The 20,647-nt window shown below is 49.8% G+C and overlaps 1 protein-coding gene across 1 annotated transcript; it reads left to right on the forward strand.

Annotated features, from left to right (window-relative positions):
- The first annotated feature begins 5,046 nt into the window (after positions 1-5,046).
- Positions 5,047-20,084, forward strand: LOC119098286 (scoloptoxin SSD976-like). Its single transcript, XM_037221207.1, has 5 exons — positions 5,047-5,201; positions 6,757-6,868; positions 7,485-7,504; positions 19,342-19,453; positions 19,944-20,084. Exons 1-5 carry the CDS (start codon positions 5,047-5,049, stop codon positions 20,082-20,084), a joined length of 540 nt encoding a protein of 179 aa, XP_037077102.1.
- Positions 20,085-20,647: the final 563 nt, after the last annotated feature.

Here is a 20,647-nt window from a genome sequence, read left to right on the forward strand (position 1 = left end):
ACATCGTCTGCATGGGTGCAAACGGGGACAGTTAATACCGCCGCTGATCTCCAGGTGCTGTTGTACTGCAATTACGGGCCAGGCGGTAATGTCGTCAGCAAGCCAACGTACCGGACTGGACGGACGTGCTCTGCGTGCCCGCAGGGCACCAAGTGCAACTCGCGGTACGACGGTCTCTGCAACGTGGCGTCGTAGTTGGCCGACACCGGTACGTAGGCTGCGCTCTGACCTGAGGAGCGGTTCCTGAGGGGCTCCGGCACGCTGCCGTGCTGTGCTGTTACATGTGTGGAGGCGGTTGATTGTGCGACGCCATGGTGATTGAGCGTGGTGGTTTGTGCGTACGGAATGTCTCTGCGGCTTGGCTCAGTGTCCGCCATCTGACGCTAGCACCTCGTGGCCGCCAGGTGCACGTGTGCGCCACGTGTGGCTCGCTGCTGTCGCCAATCACCGAGCTGACGCAGCGGGCCGCGACGGGCCCGCCGGCGCGCGGCTCGCAGCGGGAGGTGTCGGTCAACCTGCCCTTCGAGGTGCTCCATCCAGCCAGCCAGCCAGCCACGGGAAACGCCGAGGGACAGATCACGTGACAGGCCTGGAACCCACCGGAAACGTGACCTGTGGGCCGTCCGCCACCAGCGACCCCACCGGCAGTTTTTTCCGTTAGTATCGGCGGCGGCAGCTAGGTGGCGTTTGAGTCGCGTCCCGGAGCGAGATCGTAGCCGCATCATTTCGCTTGCCAAAAGTGAGGATGTACAGACACCGAGCAATAAATTGAGCATCCCTGGGGACACCTGAAATGTGTTGCAGTTTTCCTCGTGACAGGAAAAAGACGCGTCCGGAAGGAATGCGTAGTAAGAATGCCATGCGGTGCGGAACTGTGTCGGACGACTCATTCGAGGTCTCCTCAAAGACAGCAAACTCCTTGTCACACACCTGCGCTTTCGGACAGTTCTACAATGCGCAAAGAAAGTACTAAGAAGTGAAAAGTACATCGGCTGTGTCACAACACTACTAGGACCGAAAAGCCGAGAGAGTGGTGCTGTGAAGCAACGACGATGATACGCCGCACAGTGCAGGTGCGCAATGAGGACATGCGCTACGGTCGAGCGCTCCTCACAATCCCTGCCGTGTGGCGTATCCTGGCCCCATAGATATAGTGGATGTGTCACGTCTTTGTGTCTCAACCGAAGACGGCAAAGAGACCGCACAACCAGACCCCTCAGACCCTCCAGACCTACTGGCACGGCAAGATGATTTCCACTCGCCACTGATTGCTTTGATGGCCTAGATTGGATGGACAACCTCCTTCAAATTTATTTTGGAGCGCAGTAGTCACGAGACACACACACACACACACACACACACACCACACACACACACACACACACCACACACACACACACACACACACACACACACACACACACACACACACACACACACACACACACACACACACACACACACACACACACACCACACACACACACACACACACACACACACACACCACACACACACACACACACACACACACACACACACACAGACACACACACACACACACACACACACACACACACACACACCACACCCACACACAACACACACACACACACACACACACACACCACACACACACACACACAACACATGCACACACACATGCACACACACATGCACATGCACACACACACACCACGCAGACATGCGTTCCTATATATTTACATATAACTACATAATATATAATTAGATATCTCATTGTATATATATATATATATATATATATATATATATATATATATATATATATATATATATATATATATATATGCTCTGTGCTTTCAGACTCTAGGTCCGGGCCGGTATATAAACAGGGAGGGGGTTGCCTCGACAAGCAGCTGATCTAGCCACGGCGTCCGCTTTTCCATTATAACGAGTCGAAACATGGCTGGATATCCACATGAAAGCGATTTCGTCGTTAATAAACTTGACGGTTAACTCAAGCTTCAACTAACCTCGTTTGAGTTTAGCGTTTTAGAGCTGGTCTGGTAAGATATAGATTTTGTGCATGCTTATTGACGTCAGACAAAGTTGACAACACGCGAATCGAAACATTTTAAATCACGTTTAACAACTTATCTTGATTGCCATGGTTAGCCTATGTCAAGGGCAATATGGGTATGCTCCATGAAACAATCTCTCTTCTCCAAAAGTAACATAATTTTAGATCACCATGCCGGTATTGCTGCTTGCCTTTTCAGTTACAGCAAAGGCATCTAGCTAGACTTTTAAAGTCATATTTAATGACAAAGTTTGAGATGTTGGCTTCCCATTTTTAATGGGATGGTCTGACTATTTGTTACTTGCTAGTATTTAACCCAAACTATAAGTGCTATGCAGCTTAGGGTACCCCGTGTTGAAGACATAGTGCGTATATACAGTGCAGTCAGTTGCCAGTCAGCAAACCATGACAAATATAGAAAACATCCGGTTGAAGCAGCCATGAGGGAGCACTTCAAGAAATTTGGGTAAAAAAAATCAAGAAGATAGAACAAAATAAGCCCATTGCATGCTTTGAGGCATCATAAGTTGTCTTATGACATAACTGGATGGATTTGAACAGATATGGCCAACTCTGGTTGCCATCATGTGTTGAAGGCAGGTAGGGTACGCAATTACTCGGTCGACAGGAGACCTCACTGGCTTTCTTCTGCTTCCCAAACAAAAAAGGTCAATACCTTTTGCGTGGTCTGCTGGCAGACAGAGTCATCCCACTCACCCCCCAAATATAAATATCAATCATGCCCACCAATCTTCGAGATCAAAATGCGAAACAAGAATAGGCGTGCATGATAAACACTTCCAGAGGGCAGAGTTTCGCAGTCAAACACTTCTGTATTAGTCTGCGTTAGGTCTGTCCAAAGCTCCATATGCAGCATTAGGATAAGCCTTGTCACGTAGCCTGGTGAGTTAGACACCCAAAAGGCTTAAATTTATGATTATTGAGCACCGCCATGAACCAAAATACGGTTAACCGAGGGTTACTAGGGCAAAATGGCGGGTAAAATAAGTTCCGTGCTTCAAATTTCTCCTTCATTCCCTGTGAATTGTTCACATCTTGGGTGCATATCAAACATGTTTGGGTGGCTGGCGAATTAAACCCAATTTATGTATAAAATGCGTGCAAGTTTGCAGCTGTAGTATCTTGCAGAAAAATTTGGTCAACATTTTAAGCAACAGGTAGTACCTCTAAGGCAATCGAAAGGGGAGGAATAATAAAGTGGTATCACACTCGTATGATGTCAAGAAAACTGATGAAAAACTCTAAAAAAAACTCGATGCCATGTGATGCCAATGACCGTAATGATGCCACTCCGTGAAGTATTTTACATGGCATCCATCACCAACATACAACACAAACAACTACGCAAACATATGCTGTTCCGCTGTTCTTCATATGCTGTTCTGTCGCGCGCGTTTGTTATTTGGCAGCTCGAGATGGAAGTCTGTCGAAGATAATGACGAGGAAGTGCGACCGTACCGATATTTTTTTAGACCCAACTCCAGCTCTGTTTTCTGTACTGACAGAACGTTTGCATCGACTAACTGTCACGGTCAGTTACCTCAAGAAGCACAGGCGCCAGCGTACACATCTTTGGGCATTGAAATGGATTGGTGTCTTTACCACCCTTCAACATCTGGAATGACCGCGTACTTGTCGCATTGTGCATTTGTGACGGCGCGTACTTTGTCCTTGCTCGGCAGGGTTTCGACCGGGTTCGCTTGAGCCTGCACCCTCCCGTGTGCCCGCAGTCTGGCCCTAATGAACTTCAGTGTACTCGCAGTCTGCTCCTATTGCCCTACCGTATGCCCGCAGTCTGGCCATAACGCCCTCCCATGTGCCTTCAGTCTGATCCTAGCGACCATCCTTGTGCCCGCAGTCTGACCCTTATGCCCTCTGGTGTGCCCGCAGTCTGACCCCGACCCCGGCGAGCACTGGCCAAACCAAGCGCCACTCCGTCCGAAGGGGGGTCGGTGTGGAATTTTGCGTTATTAGGGTTTGATTAGATATCTTTTACCTCACAATACCATTCGGCATGGGACGTAGGACAGTTTCAGCATCATGTGAGTGTGAACTTCAGTATTTAAACCGGCCAATTGATAATTTATGAGCAGCCATGTACGTAGGGCTGTCAAACAGCAGCCACCTGACTTCCTCCCCCCCCCCCCCTGTTCTGTGCAGCAAGACATGCTTTAGTTGTGAAGCTGGTCTAAATCCTCCTGGTCAGCACGACCCATTCGAGAGTCCTGATATGTTGAGCTTTGGTTTCGTAGTTTTGTCGTTGTGCTGTCGTATGGATGTATTGTGTAGTGTCGTCTCACGCATTTTGCTCTTCGTTCGAGTACTCAGCTATCCAACGGCCAAAGCTTACCTATTACCGATACATGCTTTGTGCTTCTCAACCTACAGCCCTGCTTCTCAGGTGCTCGTTAGGGATGTGAAAAGGAAAAATATGCTGGAATAGGCACAATTTTCTGTATAATACTAGCTGTTACGGCTGCTCAAGCCCAGTGCACAGAGCAAGCAAAGCAGCCAGCAACACAGTTCTTTCCCGTCTCCATGTCTCGAGAAAGCCGGTGCAAAGCGCCTGTTTTCGCCTGCTCCATTTCTCTACGGACCAGACCTGATCCAAACACGCCGCCAGCCGTCGCACCCCTCTGGGGAGGGGAGTGAGGAGCCGGATCCTGGGACAGCCGGCGGCGCTCATCGCCCGCAGGCGCAACCCGCCCCACTGGTGCTCACATCAAAAAGGCGCCCACCGTTCAGCAGCGACTCATTCGGTCTCCGAACGTCATCGCCCGCAGTGCGATCTCTGCCTCGCCATGGCCTCTGCCTCTGCCTTTGCCGTCGGTCTGCTGGTGCTGCTCTGCGCGCTGGGCAGCTCCGGCCAGCGGCGCGCCGACTTCTGTCGCATCACGCAGCAACACTTCCTATGCCAGCAACGCGAGCCGTCTCCCAACTGCGGCCAGGTCCACCAGCGCGGAATGTCACGGCAGCTCGCGCAGGACTTGGTGCATCTGCACAACGTCATGCGCAGCCGCGTGGCCCGCGGCCTGGTGGACGGCCAGGGAGGCAAGCTGCCGCAAGCTGCTGACATGCTGCAAACTGGTGAGTGGGAGGGTCCAGTGTTCTGGCAACGGTGAGCGAGATGTCCACAGTGCTCTGGAGATAGTGTGTGGGAGGTCTCACCGCCCACATTCTCCATTAAACGCATGATTTTCGTACGTTAATGATGCTAGATCATCAAAGGAGCTTCAGTCATGGTGACGTGTGATGCATTAGCCAGTGATGGTGGACAGACTGACCTCTAATTTTGTTGGTAGATAAAGCCACTGTCTGGTCCATCACTAGAAGTGTAGATGCCGAAACTGTCTCGGACATTTTCTTACTGCCAGATGGAGCTCCATTGTTTCAGTGAAATACATCGCGTTCTCATCTTTTTTTGGAAGGGAAGTACGGAGGCAACCGTATAGTTCTAAATAGGTATTTACATTGTTAAGTCTACTTTTGGTCCGATTGAGGTGAGATTTGTAATTTTTTTGGACATTGCCATTCCCTTTTGGTAAGCACACTCTTTTTTAACTCGCGGTGCCTTAAAAGTAGTTTTCACTTGCTGATAACTAACGATATGAATGATAACGAGTGTTTAACCGCTATGGACGACAGACGCCTACCCAGAACCTTATTTTATTTTTCCTGTTTTCTTCTCTAGGTGTGGGACGAGGAGCTGGCGGCCACGGCCCAAGCACAGGCGGAGCAGTGCACTGGAAACCATGGCTGCAGCGAGTGCCGAGCTAGCCGTAAGGCCGATAGGAATCATAGCCGACCTGTAACGTGATGCGGAGTGGCTCCCAAAGCTTTCCAAAACGGTGAAGCAACACCACTGCATGTGATGACTTTATTTTGAATTGATGCTTACGTTCTTATATTTGTGTTGGGTTGGGTTATATTTGTGTTGGGGTTATTTGGGTTGGGTTGGGATGGGATTAATTGGTTTGATATTGGTATTTGACTTATCGGAGCACTTCACGCTGTTTTTCTGCTGATGAATGCAAAAGCCCGTTTGACCGTTTGTTCCACAATCCCCATCCCGTTAAAACGACATGGGGTCAAGGGGCTCACTCAAGCTACTGAAATGATCAAAAACATGGCCGAAGTGCACACGCACGCATTCCCTTAAATTGTATGCCCCATTTACAGCACGCTTCTTCGTCGTCGGCCAGAACATCGCGGCATTCAGCACCTCCCAGAGGGACGTTGAAAACTTCCACCAGAAAGTGCTGGATTTGGCCCTGACCTGGTTTGCCGAGTCCGTCCACGCATCTGTGGATTTTGTCAACACTTTCGAGTAAGCAGGCGTCCTTGCTGGCACGATTGACTTCATTTCCGATGCCGGACATTATATGACTTAAATGGACTTATGAACTTAAATCAGGATAAAGAAGTGCGTGGAAGTCCGCCATCCAGACCAAATTCGCCGAGTAAAAATAACTGCGAGATAACAAATGGGCACATATATGTGAAACGTACACAAAATTGTTGCCGATATCATTGTCCTCCGAGAGTTAACCTTAGGCTGTTGACCTGCGCTGGGGTCGGCGCGGCGCACCTCACCGCCTCCCAGCAGGGCGAGCACTGCGTGTCGTCGCCCCTAAGCAGAGGCGATCGCGCTTGTACGTGTGCCGTGATTTCAGTCAGGGATGCTGCCACACCGGCACATACGGCCACTTCGCCCAGGCGGTGTGGTCCATCACCCGCTACATCGGCTGTGGCGTAGTCACTCACCAGGGCGGCCTGGGCACGGAGGTGAGCACGCAGTAGGGGCGGGGACGGACGAGTGAGCACGCAGTGCAGGGTGGGGGAGGGGGCGGAAGGGGACGGGTAAGCATGCAGTGGGGGCGGCAGGGGACGGCAATTGAACGGTGTTGTGCATCAAGAGCAGGGCCTCCAAGCGTTCTATGTGATGTTTAAGTATCAATTGCCGGGTCGCACATGCTCATGGAAGAACGCCTCTAACTGGGAATGTTTAATTTGGCTTCTTTCGCTGATGACCTGAGAGCATACGATAGCCTTACACCTATACCCACATCTTCGGAGGCGGTGAGTAACGTTTCCTGCATAAATTGGCGAATTTTCGAATTATCAGCAGGAATAATGCAATGATTACGTAATTATTATTCGTCATGTACCATCAGCGGCCAGCAAAATGTGTCTCTCTCGTCATCGCAGAATGACCCAGTCACCCCCATGATCCGAACTCCGTGAATTGTCTAAACAAACATCGTTTGCATGGGCCGAAACGGTGACAGTTAACAACGCCGCTGATATCCAGGTGCTGCTGTACTGCAATTACGGGCCTGGTGGCAATGTCGTCAGCAAGCCAACGTACCGGACTGGACGGACGTGCTCTGCGTGCCCGCAGGGCACCAAGTGCAACTCGCGGTACGATGGTCTCTGCAACGTGGCGTCGTAGTTGGCCGACACCGGTACGTAGGCTGCACTCTGACCTGAGGAGCGGTTCCTGAGGGGCTCCGGCATGCTTCCGTGCTGTGCTGTTGCATGGGTGTAGGCGTTTGGTCGTGGGACGCCATGGTGATTGAGTGTGGTGGTTTGTCGCGTACGGAATGCCTCTACGGCGTGGCCCATCAATCGCCTTCTGACGCTAGCACCTCATTGCCGCCAGATGAACGTGTGCGCCACGTGCGGCTTGCTGCTGTCACCAATCACCGAACTGACGCAGCTCGCCGCGGCGGGCCCGCCGGCGGGCTGTCTCGCCCGTTGGCGTAGCAGCCCCGCCCGCGGCCTCGGCTGAAGCGCGCGGCTTGCAGCGGGAGGAGGTGTCGGTCCACCTGCCCTTCGCGGTGCGCCATCCAGCCAGCCAGCCAGCCACGGGAAACGCCGAGGGACAGGTCACGTGACGGGCCTGGAACCCCACCTGAAACGTGACCTGTTTGTCGTCCGCCACCAGCGACCCCACCGGCAGTTTTTTCCGTTAGTATCGGCGGCGGCAGCTAGGTGGCGTTTGAGTCGCGTCCCAGAGCCAGATCGTAGACGCATGATTTCGCTTGCCAAAACTGTGGATGTACGACTTCGAGGAATAAATTGAGCCTCCCTGAGGACATCTTGAACATGTTGTAGTTTTCCTCGTGACAGGGAACCGACGCGTCCCGAATGAATGTGTGCTAAGGATACCATCGCCAGGCGGCGCAGAACTATGCCGGACGACTTATTCGAGGTCTCCTCAATAACGGCAAGCTCCTCGTCACACACCTGCGCTTTCGGACGGCCCTGCAATGCACGAAGAAAAAGTACTTAAAAGTGAAAAGTACATCAGCTGTGTCGCAACGCTGCTAGGACCCAAAAGCCAAGAGAGTGGCGCTGTGAAGTAACGACGATAATACGCAGCACTATGTAGGCGCGTAATGAGGACATGTGCTACGGTCAAGCGCTCCCCACAATCCATGCCCTGTGGCGTATCCTGGCCCCATAGATAAAGTGGATGTGTCGCGTGTTTGTGTCTCAACCGAAGACGGCAAAGAGACCGCACAACCAGACCCTTCAGACCCTTCAGATCTATTGGCACGGCAAGATGATTTCCACTCGTCACTGAATGCTTTGGTGGCCTAAATTGGATGGACCACGTCATTCATACTTATTTTGCAACGCAGTAGTCACGAAACACACACACACACACACACACACACACACACACACACACACACACACACACACACACACACACACACACACACACACACACACACACACACACACACACACACACACACACACACACACACACACACACACACACACGCACGCGTTCCTATATATGTATATATATATATATATATATATATATATATATATATATATATATATATATATATATATCTCTCTCTCTCTCTCTCTCTCTCTCTCTCTCTCTCTCTCTCTCTCTCTCTATCTCTATCTATATCTCTATCTATATCTATATCTATATCTATATCTATATCATATCTATAATCTATATCTATATCTATATCTATATATCTATATATATATATATATATATATATATATATATATATATCTATCTATCTATTATTATATATCTATATATCTATATATCTATATATCTATTATCTATATATATATATATATCTAGATATATATCTATCTATCTATCTATCTATCTATCTATCTTCTATCTATCTATCTATCTATCTATATATAATATATATATAATATATATATATATATATACAGACGTAGAGTGAATGTAGTTAATCATTACTAAAACAATTGCAAGGATTGAAATGGTATAGTATTCTTGAAGCCTTTACCCGATAATTCACACATGCTCTAGCCTTACCAGTACCCGAACCCATAAAAACCCTTAAATGTATGCCCACCTCTGCCCGTTACCTATTCGATATGAGCACCCATGGGCTTACCCACTACGTGGAGTCTTTTACACGGCACCCATCACCAACATACAACACAAACAACTACGCAAATGTACTTGCATGACATGCAGCTAGCAAAACATGCTACGAAAGGGGGGGGGGGGGGGGGGGGGTAGCGTAATGCAAAGCCGCCGTACCAGCACTCTATAAACATGATATGGAAAAGAATAAAAGTCTGTCTGTTTATCTGTCACATTTTGTGTTGTGTCATACGCACGCAAACGGTTGGTCGGGAATGACTACGTGAACAGGGCGGCGGCGGCTTTCGAGGCGGTTTGCGACGCAGAACTGTGCTGGACGACTTGTTCGAGCAGGGAGGCTAGAATGGCTTTTGAAATGGGGTGGGAGTGAAAAATTATACTGCGAAAAGACCGTGCGGGAGTAAAAAATAAATTAACAAAAGATGACACTCATGAGCTCCTGACTGATGCTTCGGCAAACAAAGACATCTATTTCATGTTGGCATGGCCATAATATCAGAAACTTGACAAACCTTTTTTTGATCTTAACATGTTAGGCCATTAAAGTGAAACAGAATATATTAAAGCATAGTAATTTTACGGCTGTGTAATGAGCATAACAAATTATTAACACCGATAGCTTCATGCTGCACTTTGCACTTCCTTTCCAAAGTACTTTTAACACAAAACAGACAAAGGAATTCAATAACAAAATAACAACCAAAAATTCAACAAGCATGACACATTTAAACAAAGAAGACTGTGGACTCCTACTCATCAGCCCATCACTAAGTCAAACACAATAGACATACCTCTGGCTTCTGTTAAGTTTGTGTCAGGGAAAACAAACATTTTGTCACTGTTTCTTACAAAGTACCAATGCTTATTTGCATGAAAGCAGCCTAACTATGCCTAACATAAAGAGGCCTTACTTTGTCTCATCCTGTGATCCTCATCCTGTTTGTATCACGGCAGCAGTTGTGAGTTACTGATTCTTGCAGAATTCCAATTGTCACACGCCATGCACTTAACCAACTTTAACTAATTTGGAGTAGCCCATATGTTGAACATAATCTCAACTCACCTATATGTTAACAGCAGCACTTGTGATAAAAAACATGATAAAGCTACTTTTGGGCTGGTTTCAACTTGCATTTTTATTCAGTTCATTTGTGTATGCTTATTGACATCAGACAAAGTTGATAACACAGAAATCAAAACACTTTAAATCACGTTTACAACTTATCTTGATTGTCATGGTTAACCTTTGTCAAGGGCAATGATGGGTATGCTCCATAAAACAATCTCTCTTCTCCAAAGTAACGCCACCGACCCACCAGCGACCCGAGTCACCAGGAGGGACAACACTGCACCGGCAACGGACGCCCCGGACGTGCGAGTACGAGATGCATTTGAATAGTGCTTCAGCCCGACACAGGCTGGCCTGTTGATCCATGCGGCAAAATAATCGATGGGCGGGACGCTCAGGCAACCACGCAAGCCGGACAGGGGTGGATGCAATGTTGGTGTGCTCGGCTTTTGACGGCTAGGTGTGTCAAGTATGATTTTACTTTATTTTCCCGGTGCTGATTTCAAACTATGCAAAGTGGTTATCGAGTTCAGTCTGCTGTCTTCGTTTTTTGCAATAACGGATTCAATGGTGGTGAGTGTGATCAGAAATATAATTTGAGATATCAGAAGTGCCTACATCACATGGTTGTTTTCCGCGACCGAACGAGCATTCGATGCGGTGTATTTAGCAACTTACTGATTGCTGTTCAACAACACTATTGACCAGACGACCTTCATGACAATATCATGTCACTATGTCACATATCATGTCACATATGTCAATATGTCACAAATGTCACAAATATCATGTCACATATGTCACACACACACACGTACGTCATAGTGATATGATATTTACTGCAACGCACGTAAGGTAGTTCCTCACACACTCTGTTCTCCGCACATGCCAGCTGGAATGCGGATTCTCAACGCATTTTGCCGTACAGGATTTGTTATTGTCAGTATCTCCTGAGTTCGTGAGCCTCACTTTAAGTTTTAAATTTATTCCCCCAAAGCAGCCTGGCGTCTCTGCTTCAATTAACGTCAATAGAGGAGTTAAAGTCGGACGACGGAAATCTGGTAACTGGAACGTGACACTGGTAATGGGCTAGCCAAGCAACTTCGCATTTGTGAAGTGTGGTGATGTCGGAGATAAAAAGCTACGTCGGACAGGTGGGTGTCTGCCATCTCCGCAGGCAAGACATCATTTCATATTATGTGGCACAGATCCAACAGCAATTGCGTTGAAAAAAAACACTCCGTTTTCCCTTCTAAATCATTCATCAGTTCATGTCCTAGTGGTAGCGATTCTTTGTGTCACAATCGTGCATTTAATCTTCAACATGGTTCAAAAAACATGCGACAGAGAAACCACCGGCCTTTTTTTACAAACGAGGAATATGGCGTGACCGGAAATGAAAACACGGAATCTTGACATGGTATAGCCTTGGCACCAAAACATTTGTTCTTAAAATGTAGCCTATTGCTTCCGCTTTATGCTAAGTTACGCTAGGTTCACGCAGTTACGACGGTTCGTGATTTCAAGCATCTTTGGCTACCTCAGACTTGCATGCCTTCAGGGATTTCAGAGACTGCTATTGAAAGGCAACGGTTTTACCTAAAGGTCAATCCATTGCCTTGAGATGATAAAATCAAAGTTGAGAAATGGAGCTCGTTGTATTCTGCACGTGATTTAGTGTCGAATCATAGTTTTGATTTCATTATTTTCCACTTGTGGTTTACTGACCTTCAGATAACGCTCAGTGATAAATACAGGTAATCATAGCTGTACTTTAAACGGGATAATTTTGAAGGTTTGTAGTTTTGATTGGCGGTGAGCTACCGGGAACGGAATGATTTGAAATCGCCTGGAGCTCAGACCGTGACTCTTGGATACATATCGAGATGTATCTACAACAGTGCAAACTCGCCTCGCAGCAGTCGCCGTTTACTATGCGCAGCAGTCGCCGTTTACGGAGCGGAAATACCGCTCGCACTGTCAGCCTTGAGCGCGAATCGAATTGTCGACGATTTGTTTGCAACGGTTTCATTCATACACCAAGTGCAGTTTATTCATGGCTCATTCAATTTTGATATGGGCTTGCATGCGACAAAACAAGCCAGATGAAAGTGGCCACATCACGGGCAGCGAGCATGAGCCAGTGCTGTAACTAACGCAGTGCACTACAATCCCTGCTGTTAGCATTTTGTTACCGTTTTCCGTATGTATGATGGTCTACAGTTTAGTAATGAGCGCTGCTCTTCCAAAACTCCCACCAATGCCGATAGACCGTCCCCCCTCCCCTCCCCAGTCTGTGCGCGGCTGGTGGGGTGAGGGCGCTTGACCTTCAGCCGCGCTGCAGGGGTCATCCCGATCACGTGGTGCCCAGCATTCGCCTGGGCCCGTTTGCTGGTCGTTGCCAACACATTAGTTTGATTTGTCTATTGGCGTTGAATTCAGCACCAAGATGTACAAGAAAGTTCTGTTTAGTCTAATCCACGAAGCACCCACTCATCCGTCTTCTGGCCCAAACAGCGGAGAAAGAATCTTCAGTTTCCCCTGTTTAGCAGGGGCACGGTGACCACCGCCATTTTGTCGTCTGGCGCGCCAGCGGGGCGGAACCACCCCTTTCCTTTTCTTCTTCCCCTACCGCGTACACGCGCCTCGAATAGACAACGGACTGTCGCATGGCTCCATCACATGGAGCACTTTGAAATAAGTCCCTCCAATCAGGGTCGTAGGAGAGTCCCAAAAGGAGGTTAAATCCACCTGGTCAGTTGATTTGCATCATCACCACAGGAGCAATGTTTACGTAGGTGAAGACAGACGCGTGCCTTTTTGCGTATGCTTATCGAGTTGAGCCCTGAGGGCTTAACAAGAAAGCCTCCTACATTGTTTGTGTAGATCAAAGCCCACTCCGTTTTGACGGACGGCAATATGTATTGCTCATCTTTAAATCCTGAATCAATTGTTCTTAATTTCAGCAGCATGGTGTTGCCGAACGAAGAAGAACTTTGTATGACTATTTGTTTGTCAAAAATGTCCTTCTATGAAACATTTTGCTAAAAAATTACGAACAAAAATATTTCTTACTTTCTCGGAAGAAATGCGAACCGTAGGGGTTTCTCAACTTCTCTTTTTATCTCGATCAAGCTGCTTTGTGCATCACTGTCGCTTCGGCAGCTTAGTAAAGTCAAGTCATTTAAGTCAATCTAGTGCAAGCTTTGACCTTTGTGAACAGGTTTAATCGTTCGATGGTCATAAACTGCAAGACTTAATGACATAATTTACGGCTTGAAAGGGCAGGTCTAACCTGGTTCTGCCCATTCCTGTGACCTGCTTGTTTTTATTAGCCCCTAGGCCAATGCAGCAATCATCTCTACATATATATATATATATATATATATATATATATATATATGTTTATGTGGGTATATATATAGATATTATATATATATATATATATATGCCTATACATATGTAGATAACTTCATATTCCTGGTGCAATTATTCAACACATCCAAAAGCTACTCAATGCCGTCTTCTACATGATCATAGCATGCTTAGTTCTCGGGATAACGTGTAAAGGGCTCCAAGTGCTTATTTGAACCCTTTGAATCTGGTTTGGCTTATCAAAGATAACATCCACAATTGTCAAAACACTACGTAATGTACGTGAACACTGCGTAATATACTTAAAGATTAATGTTTTGAATCGGCGTTTTCCGCCTGGACACAGCTTGCTTAGTTTTCGAGAAACGAAAGGGAGGAAGAGTTCAAGGCCTCACCTCGTAGGTGAAGTAGATGGCTCCAGTGGGGTTTATTCAAGCAGTTGATTGCAAGTTGATTCCAAGCAGCCGCATTTTATCTGTCTTTCCTGAAGATGTACATAAATCTGCGTTAATCCATCCGTAGGGTAAGACCTATTCACCTGTTGGCAGGACGGACACCTATGTGGAGCGGCAACAAGCGATTCGTATAATTGGTGACACTGGTATGCTGTTCTTGTCAGAAAGCGAAGCGCTTAGACGAGCACAATGTTATGAACAGGCGTCAATATCATTTTCCCTCAACCGCACCCGAAGACGCGATTGTTGTTGCATGACATAACTGAACATCGGTAGCTCTCGATCTACTCATTTTCAAGAGTCACACACAACTGTTTTGGTGCCTTAATTTATTCGGACGCATATAAATGCATATTACAGATTTGATAGGGGGAATGAAGGCGATTATTTCTCGGGTACCCCCGGGTACCGTCTGTTGCGTGCCCATTGAACTCCACGAGTAGTAAACTCCCTCCAAACTCCACGAGTGGTGCCGCGGGCCAAGTGAAGTGATCGTCAACTCCGGTCACGTGACGCGGCAAAAAGACGGCCCCGCGGGACTGACCCAGCCTCCCCCGGCAGGCTCCGGTCACGTGACACGGTCAGCCACCTCGCCGGACTGACCCAGCCTCCCCCGGCAGGCTCCGGTCACGTGACACGGTCAGCCACCTTGCCGGACTGACCCAGCCTCCCCCGGAAGGCTCCGGCCACGTGACACGGTCAGCCACCTCGCCGGACTGACCCAGCCTCCCCTAGCAGGCTTCGGTCACGCGACGCGGTCAGCCACCTCGCCGGGCTGACCCAGTCCCGGGACAGCCGGTGGTCTGACCGGTCACGTGCGCCTGCGCCATTCGCGCGCCCACAGCCTGACCTTGATCCCGGCCGGTCAATGAAGAGCGCTGCTCCGCCCGGGTACAGGTCATGACCTGTGGGGCGATCGCGGTCAAGAAACCACTGCACCTCAGTGGCCCGCGCCTGGGGTCAATACAGCTGCGTCGGCCAATGACAGCTTTAACCGAGGAGTCTGTTAGTAACTGGGTCTGAGGAGTCTGTCTGTAACTGAGGAGTCTCTCTGTTTCAAGGAGTCTGAAGTCTTCATCCTGCCGTCAAAGTGATGTTCCTCAAGGCGTTTCCGCTGCGGAGCCGCCGGATGACCTTCGCTTCGAAACAAACCGCCAGGTGGCTGACGTTCTTCTGCGGCTCCAGCAGATTACCGGTAAGTCGCCAGGTGGCTGACGTTGTTCTGCGGCTTCATCAGCAGATTACCGGTAAGCTGTTTAAGCCCGGGGATTGTCCTGCGTGTTGATATTTTCAAACCACAAGCTAGCTGTGTGGTGAACAGCTAGTGTGAACAGCTTAATACCTGTTGCAATGAAGCCCGAGAACTGATCCCAGCTTGGCCTGCGAAGAGATCTCCATCCATGACGGATGACATCACGAGGTACCGAGCAGAGTACTGTGGTAGTGCTAGAATACTGGTCTTCATATATTGTTGTGTCGCGCGCGTTTCCATTTGGCAACTGGGCTGGAAGTCTGTTAAAGATAATAACAATAAAGTGCGACCGCACCGAGAATTGTTTAGGCCCGACTCCCGCTCTGTTTTCTGTACTCATGGTACGTTTGCATCGCCTAGCTGTCACGGTCAGTTGCTTCAAGAAGTACAGGCACCAGCGTACCCATCTTTGGGCATTGAAATGGATTGGTGTCTTTACCACCCTTCAACATCTGGAAGGATCGCGTACTTGTCGCATTGTCCATTTGTGACGGCGCGAACTATGTCCTTGCTCGGCGAGGTCCGACAGGGTTCGCTTGAGCCTGCACGCTCCGTGTGTCCACAGTCTGACACTAATGCTCTCCCATGTGCCCGCAGTCTGACCCTAAAGACCTTCCGTGTGACCGCAGTCTGACCCTAATTCCCCCGTATGTCCGCAGTCTGGTTAAAACGCCCCCCCCCCCCCGATGTGCCCGCAGTCTGACCCTAACGACCTTCTGTGCACCCGCAGTCTGACCCTAAAGCCCTCCGGTGTGCCCGCAGTCTGCCCCGACCCCGGCGAGCACTGGCCAAACCAAGCGCCACTCCGTCCGCAGGGAGGTCAGTGTGGAATTTGTCTTATTGGGGTTTGATTAGATATCTTATACCTGACAATGTCATTTGACATGGGACCAATAACGGTTCCAGCATTGTGTGAGCGTGGATCTCAGTATCTGAACCAGTCAGTTGATAGTTTGTGTGCCGCCATGTACGCAGAGCTGTCAAAAGCAGCCACCTGACTTCCTCCCCCCCCCCCCCCCCTGTTCTGTGCAGCAAGACATGTTTTAGTTGTGAAGCTGTTCTAAGTCCTGCTGGTCAGCACGACGCATTCGAGAGTCTTGATATGTTGAGCTTTGCAGTCGTAGGTTTGTCGTTGTGCTGTCGTATGGATGTATTGTGTAGTGTCTTGTCATGCGTTTTGCTCTTCGTTCGAATACTCACCTATCGAACAGCCAAAGCTTACCTATTACCGATACATGCTTTGTGCATCTCAACCTACAGCCCTGCTTCTCAGGTGCTCTTTAGGGGTGTGAAGAGGAAAAATATGCTTGAATAGGCACATTGTTCTGTATAATACTAGCTGTTACCCACTGCTCAAGCCCAGTGCACAGAGCAAGCAAAGCAGGCAGCACCACCGTTCTTTCCCGCCTCCATGTTTTGAGAAAGCCGGCGCAAATCGCCTGTTTTCGCCTGCTCCACTTCTCCACGGGCCAGACCTGATCCAAACACGCTGCCAGCCGTCGCACCCCTCTGGGGAGCGGAGTGGAGAGCCGGATCCTGGGACAGCCGGCGGCGCTCATCGCCCTCAGGCGCGTCCCGCCCCACTGGTGCTCACATCAAAAAGGCACCCACCGTCCAGCAGCGACACACTCGGTCTCCGACCGTCATCGCCCGCAGGCGCCTGCCGCCCCACTTGTGCTCACATCAAAAAGGTACCCGCCGTTCAGCAGCGACTCATTCGGTCTCCGACCGTCATCGCCCGCAGTGCGATCTCTGCCTCGCCATGGCCTCTGCTCTGCCTTTGCCGTCGGTCTGCTGGTGCTGCAATGCGCGCTGGGAAGTGAGGCAAGGGAAGTGAGGCAAGCTGCCGCAAGCCGCTGACATGCTGCAACTGGTGAGTGGGAGGTCCAGTGTTCTGGAAACAGTGAGTGATATGTCCACAGTGCTCTGGAGATAGTGTGTGGAAGGTCTCACCGCCCACATTCTCCCTTAAACGCAGGATTGTCGTATGTTAGCGACGCCAGAAAATCAAAGGAGCTTCAGTCATGGTGACGTGTGATGCGTTAGCCAGTGATGGTGGAGGGGCTGACCTCTATTTTATTGGTGGACAAAGCCACTGTCTGGTCCACCACTATAATTGTAAATGCTGAAACTGTCTCGGGCATTTCCTTACTGTCAGATGCAGTGCCCTTGTTTCAGTGAAATACATCGCGTTTTCATCTTTTTTGGAAGGGAAGTACGTAAGCAACCGTGTAATTGTGAATAGGTTTTTACGTTGTTAACTTTGCTTTGGGTCCAACCAAGGTGCGATTTGATTTTTTTAGACATTGCCTTTGCCTTTTGGTAAGCACACTGCTCTTGACTCGCAGTGCCTTAAAGGTATTTTACGCTTGCTAATAACTAATGAGATGAATGATTACGAGTGTTTAACCGCTACGGACAACGGACGCTTACCCAGACTTTGCTTGTATTTCACCCTGTTTTTCTTCTCCAGGTATGGGACGAGGAGCTGGCCGCCACCGCCCAAGCACAGGCGGAGCAGTGCACTGGAAACCATGGCTGCAGCGAGTGCCGAGCTAGCCGTAAGGCCGACAGCTATCGTAGCCGACCTGTAACGTGATGGGGAGTGGCTCCCAAAGCTTTCCAAAACGGTTTAATAACACCACTGCATATGGTGACTATGTTTTAGATTGATAATTAAGTTTTTATGTTTGTGCTATGATGTGTTTAATTGGTTGGATATTGGTCCTTGACGTCTCGGAGCACTTTACGTCGTTTTTCTGCTGATGAATACAAAAGCCCGTTTGATCGTTTGCTGCACAATCCTAGGGGTTAAAGGGCTCACTCAAGCTACTGAAATGACCAAAGCGCGGCCGAAATACACATGTACGCATTCCCTTTAACTGTATGTCTCATTTACAGCATGTTTCTTCGTCGTCGGCCAGAACATCGCGGCATTGAGCACCTCCCAGCGGGGCGTTGAAAACTTGTACCAGAAAGTACTGGATTTGGCCCAGACCTGGTTTGCCGAGTCCGTCCACACATCTGTGGACTTTGTCAACACTTTCTAGTAAGCAGGCGTCCTTGTTGGGACCATTGACGTCATTTCCGATGCCTCACATTGTTTGATAAGTGCACTTAAATCAAGATAAAGAGGTATATGGAAGAGCACCATCCACCCCAGAGTCGCGGAATAAGAAATAACTGCAAGATAACAAATGGGCACATATATGTGAAATCGTACACAAAATTGCTGCCGATATCATTGTCCTCCGAGATTCAGCCTAGGCTGTTGAAGCGTATCTAAGTATCGCGGCGTGGTGTACCAGGTTAGTTTGACGTGATTCTGTCCCGCACATGATGTCTGATAAGCATCGATGATGTTTTCATGGTAGGTAAACATACCGACAGGTTGCTAGACATCAGCCGCCGTGTCTGCCAGTCGCGAAGCCGGGCGCGTATGCCGCCAGCCCCGCAGGTGTCTGCGCAGGTGTCTGCGCAGGTGTCTGCCGTGACGTCTGGCTGTCATCAGTCACGGGTGTCTGTTGTCTGGGTTATCGGTTTCGGGTGTGTGCGCGCCTGTGCAGCCGCGTCCGGAGACCTGGCGGACCCGCGCTGGGGTCGGCGCGGCGCGCCTGGCCGCCTCCCAGCAGTGCGAGCGCTGCGTCTAGTCGCCTCCAAGCAGAGGCGATTGCGCTTGTACGTGTGCCGTGATTTCAGTCAGGGATGCTGCCACACCGGCACGTACGGCCACTTCGCGCAGGCGGTCTGGTCCATCACCCGCTATATCGGCTGTGGCGTAGTCACTTACCAGGGCGGCCTGGGCACGAAGGTGAGCACGCAGTGGGGACGGCAGGGGACGGCGATTGAACGGTGTTGTGCATCAAGAGAAAACGTTCTAGCGTTCTATATGACGTTCTATGTGACTATGAACGTTCCAAACGTTCTATGTGATGTTTAAGTGTCAATTGCCGAACCGCACATGCTCCTGGAAAGACGCCTGTAACTGGAAATATTCGATTTGGCCTCTTTCGCTGTTGACCTGAGATCATACGATAGCATTACACCTTTACTCACATGTTCGGAGGCGGTGAGTAACGTTTCCTGCATAGATTGGCGAATTTTTGAAATATCAGCAGGAATAATGCCATGATTACGTAAGTATTATTCGTCATGTACCAACAGCAGCCAGCGCAATATGTCTCTCTCGTCATCGCAGAATGGCCCAACCGCCTCCATGATCCGGACTATGCGAATTGTCTAGACAAACATCGTCTGCACGGGTCGAAACGGGGACAGCTGACAACGCCGCTGTTCTCCAGGTGCTGCTGTACTGCAATTACGGGCCTGGTGGTAATGTCGTCAGCAAGCCAACGTACCGGATGGGACGGAAGTGCTCTGCGTGCCCGCAGGGCACCAAGTGCAACTCGCGGTACGACGGTCTCTGCAACGTGGCGTCGTAGTTGGCCGACACCGGTACGTAGGCTGCGTTCTGACCTGAGGAGCGGTTCCTGAGGGGCTCCGCCACGCTTCCGTGCTGTGCTGTTGTTGGGTGGAGGCGGTTGGTCGTGTGACGCCATGGTGATTAAGTGTGGTGGTTTGTCGCGTACGGAATGCCCCTGCGGTGTGGCCCAACAACCGCCTTCTGACGCTAGCACCTCCTGGCCGCCAGATGTACGTGTGCGCCACGTGCGGCTCGCTGCTGTCGCCAATCACCGGGCTGACGCAGCGAACCGCTGCGTGCCCGCCGGCGGGGCTGTCTCGCCCGTTGGCGTAGCAGCCCCGCCCGCGGCCTCGGCTGAAGCGCGCGGCTTGCAGCGGGAGGAGGTGTCGGTCCACCTGCCCTTCGCGGTGCGCCATCCAGCCAGCCAGCCAGCCACGGGAAACGCCGAGGGACAGGTCACGTGACGGGCCTGGAACCCCACCTGAAACGTGACCTGTTTGTCGTCCGCCACCAGCGACCCCACCGGCAGTTTTTTCCGTTAGTATCGGCGGCGGCAGCTAGGTGGCGTTTGAGTCGCGTCCC

This window comes from Pollicipes pollicipes, unplaced genomic scaffold, assembly GCF_011947565.3.
Source record: "Pollicipes pollicipes isolate AB1234 unplaced genomic scaffold, Ppol_2.1 Scaffold_4740;HRSCAF=5597_pilon_pilon_pilon, whole genome shotgun sequence".
NCBI lineage: Eukaryota > Metazoa > Arthropoda > Thecostraca > Pollicipedomorpha > Pollicipedidae > Pollicipes > Pollicipes pollicipes.

Coding starts and splice junctions, on each gene's coding strand:
- LOC119098286 (XM_037221207.1), top strand. CDS start 5,047: ATGTCACGGCAGCTCGCGCAGGACTTGGTGCATCTGCACAACGTCATG. Junction 5,202..6,756: donor GGTCCAGTGTTCTGGCAACG/GTGAGCGAGATG, acceptor CCGTGATTTCAG/TCAGGGATGCTGCCACACCG. Junction 19,454..19,943: donor AGGGCGGCCTGGGCACGAAG/GTGAGCACGCAG, acceptor GCTGTTCTCCAG/GTGCTGCTGTACTGCAATTA.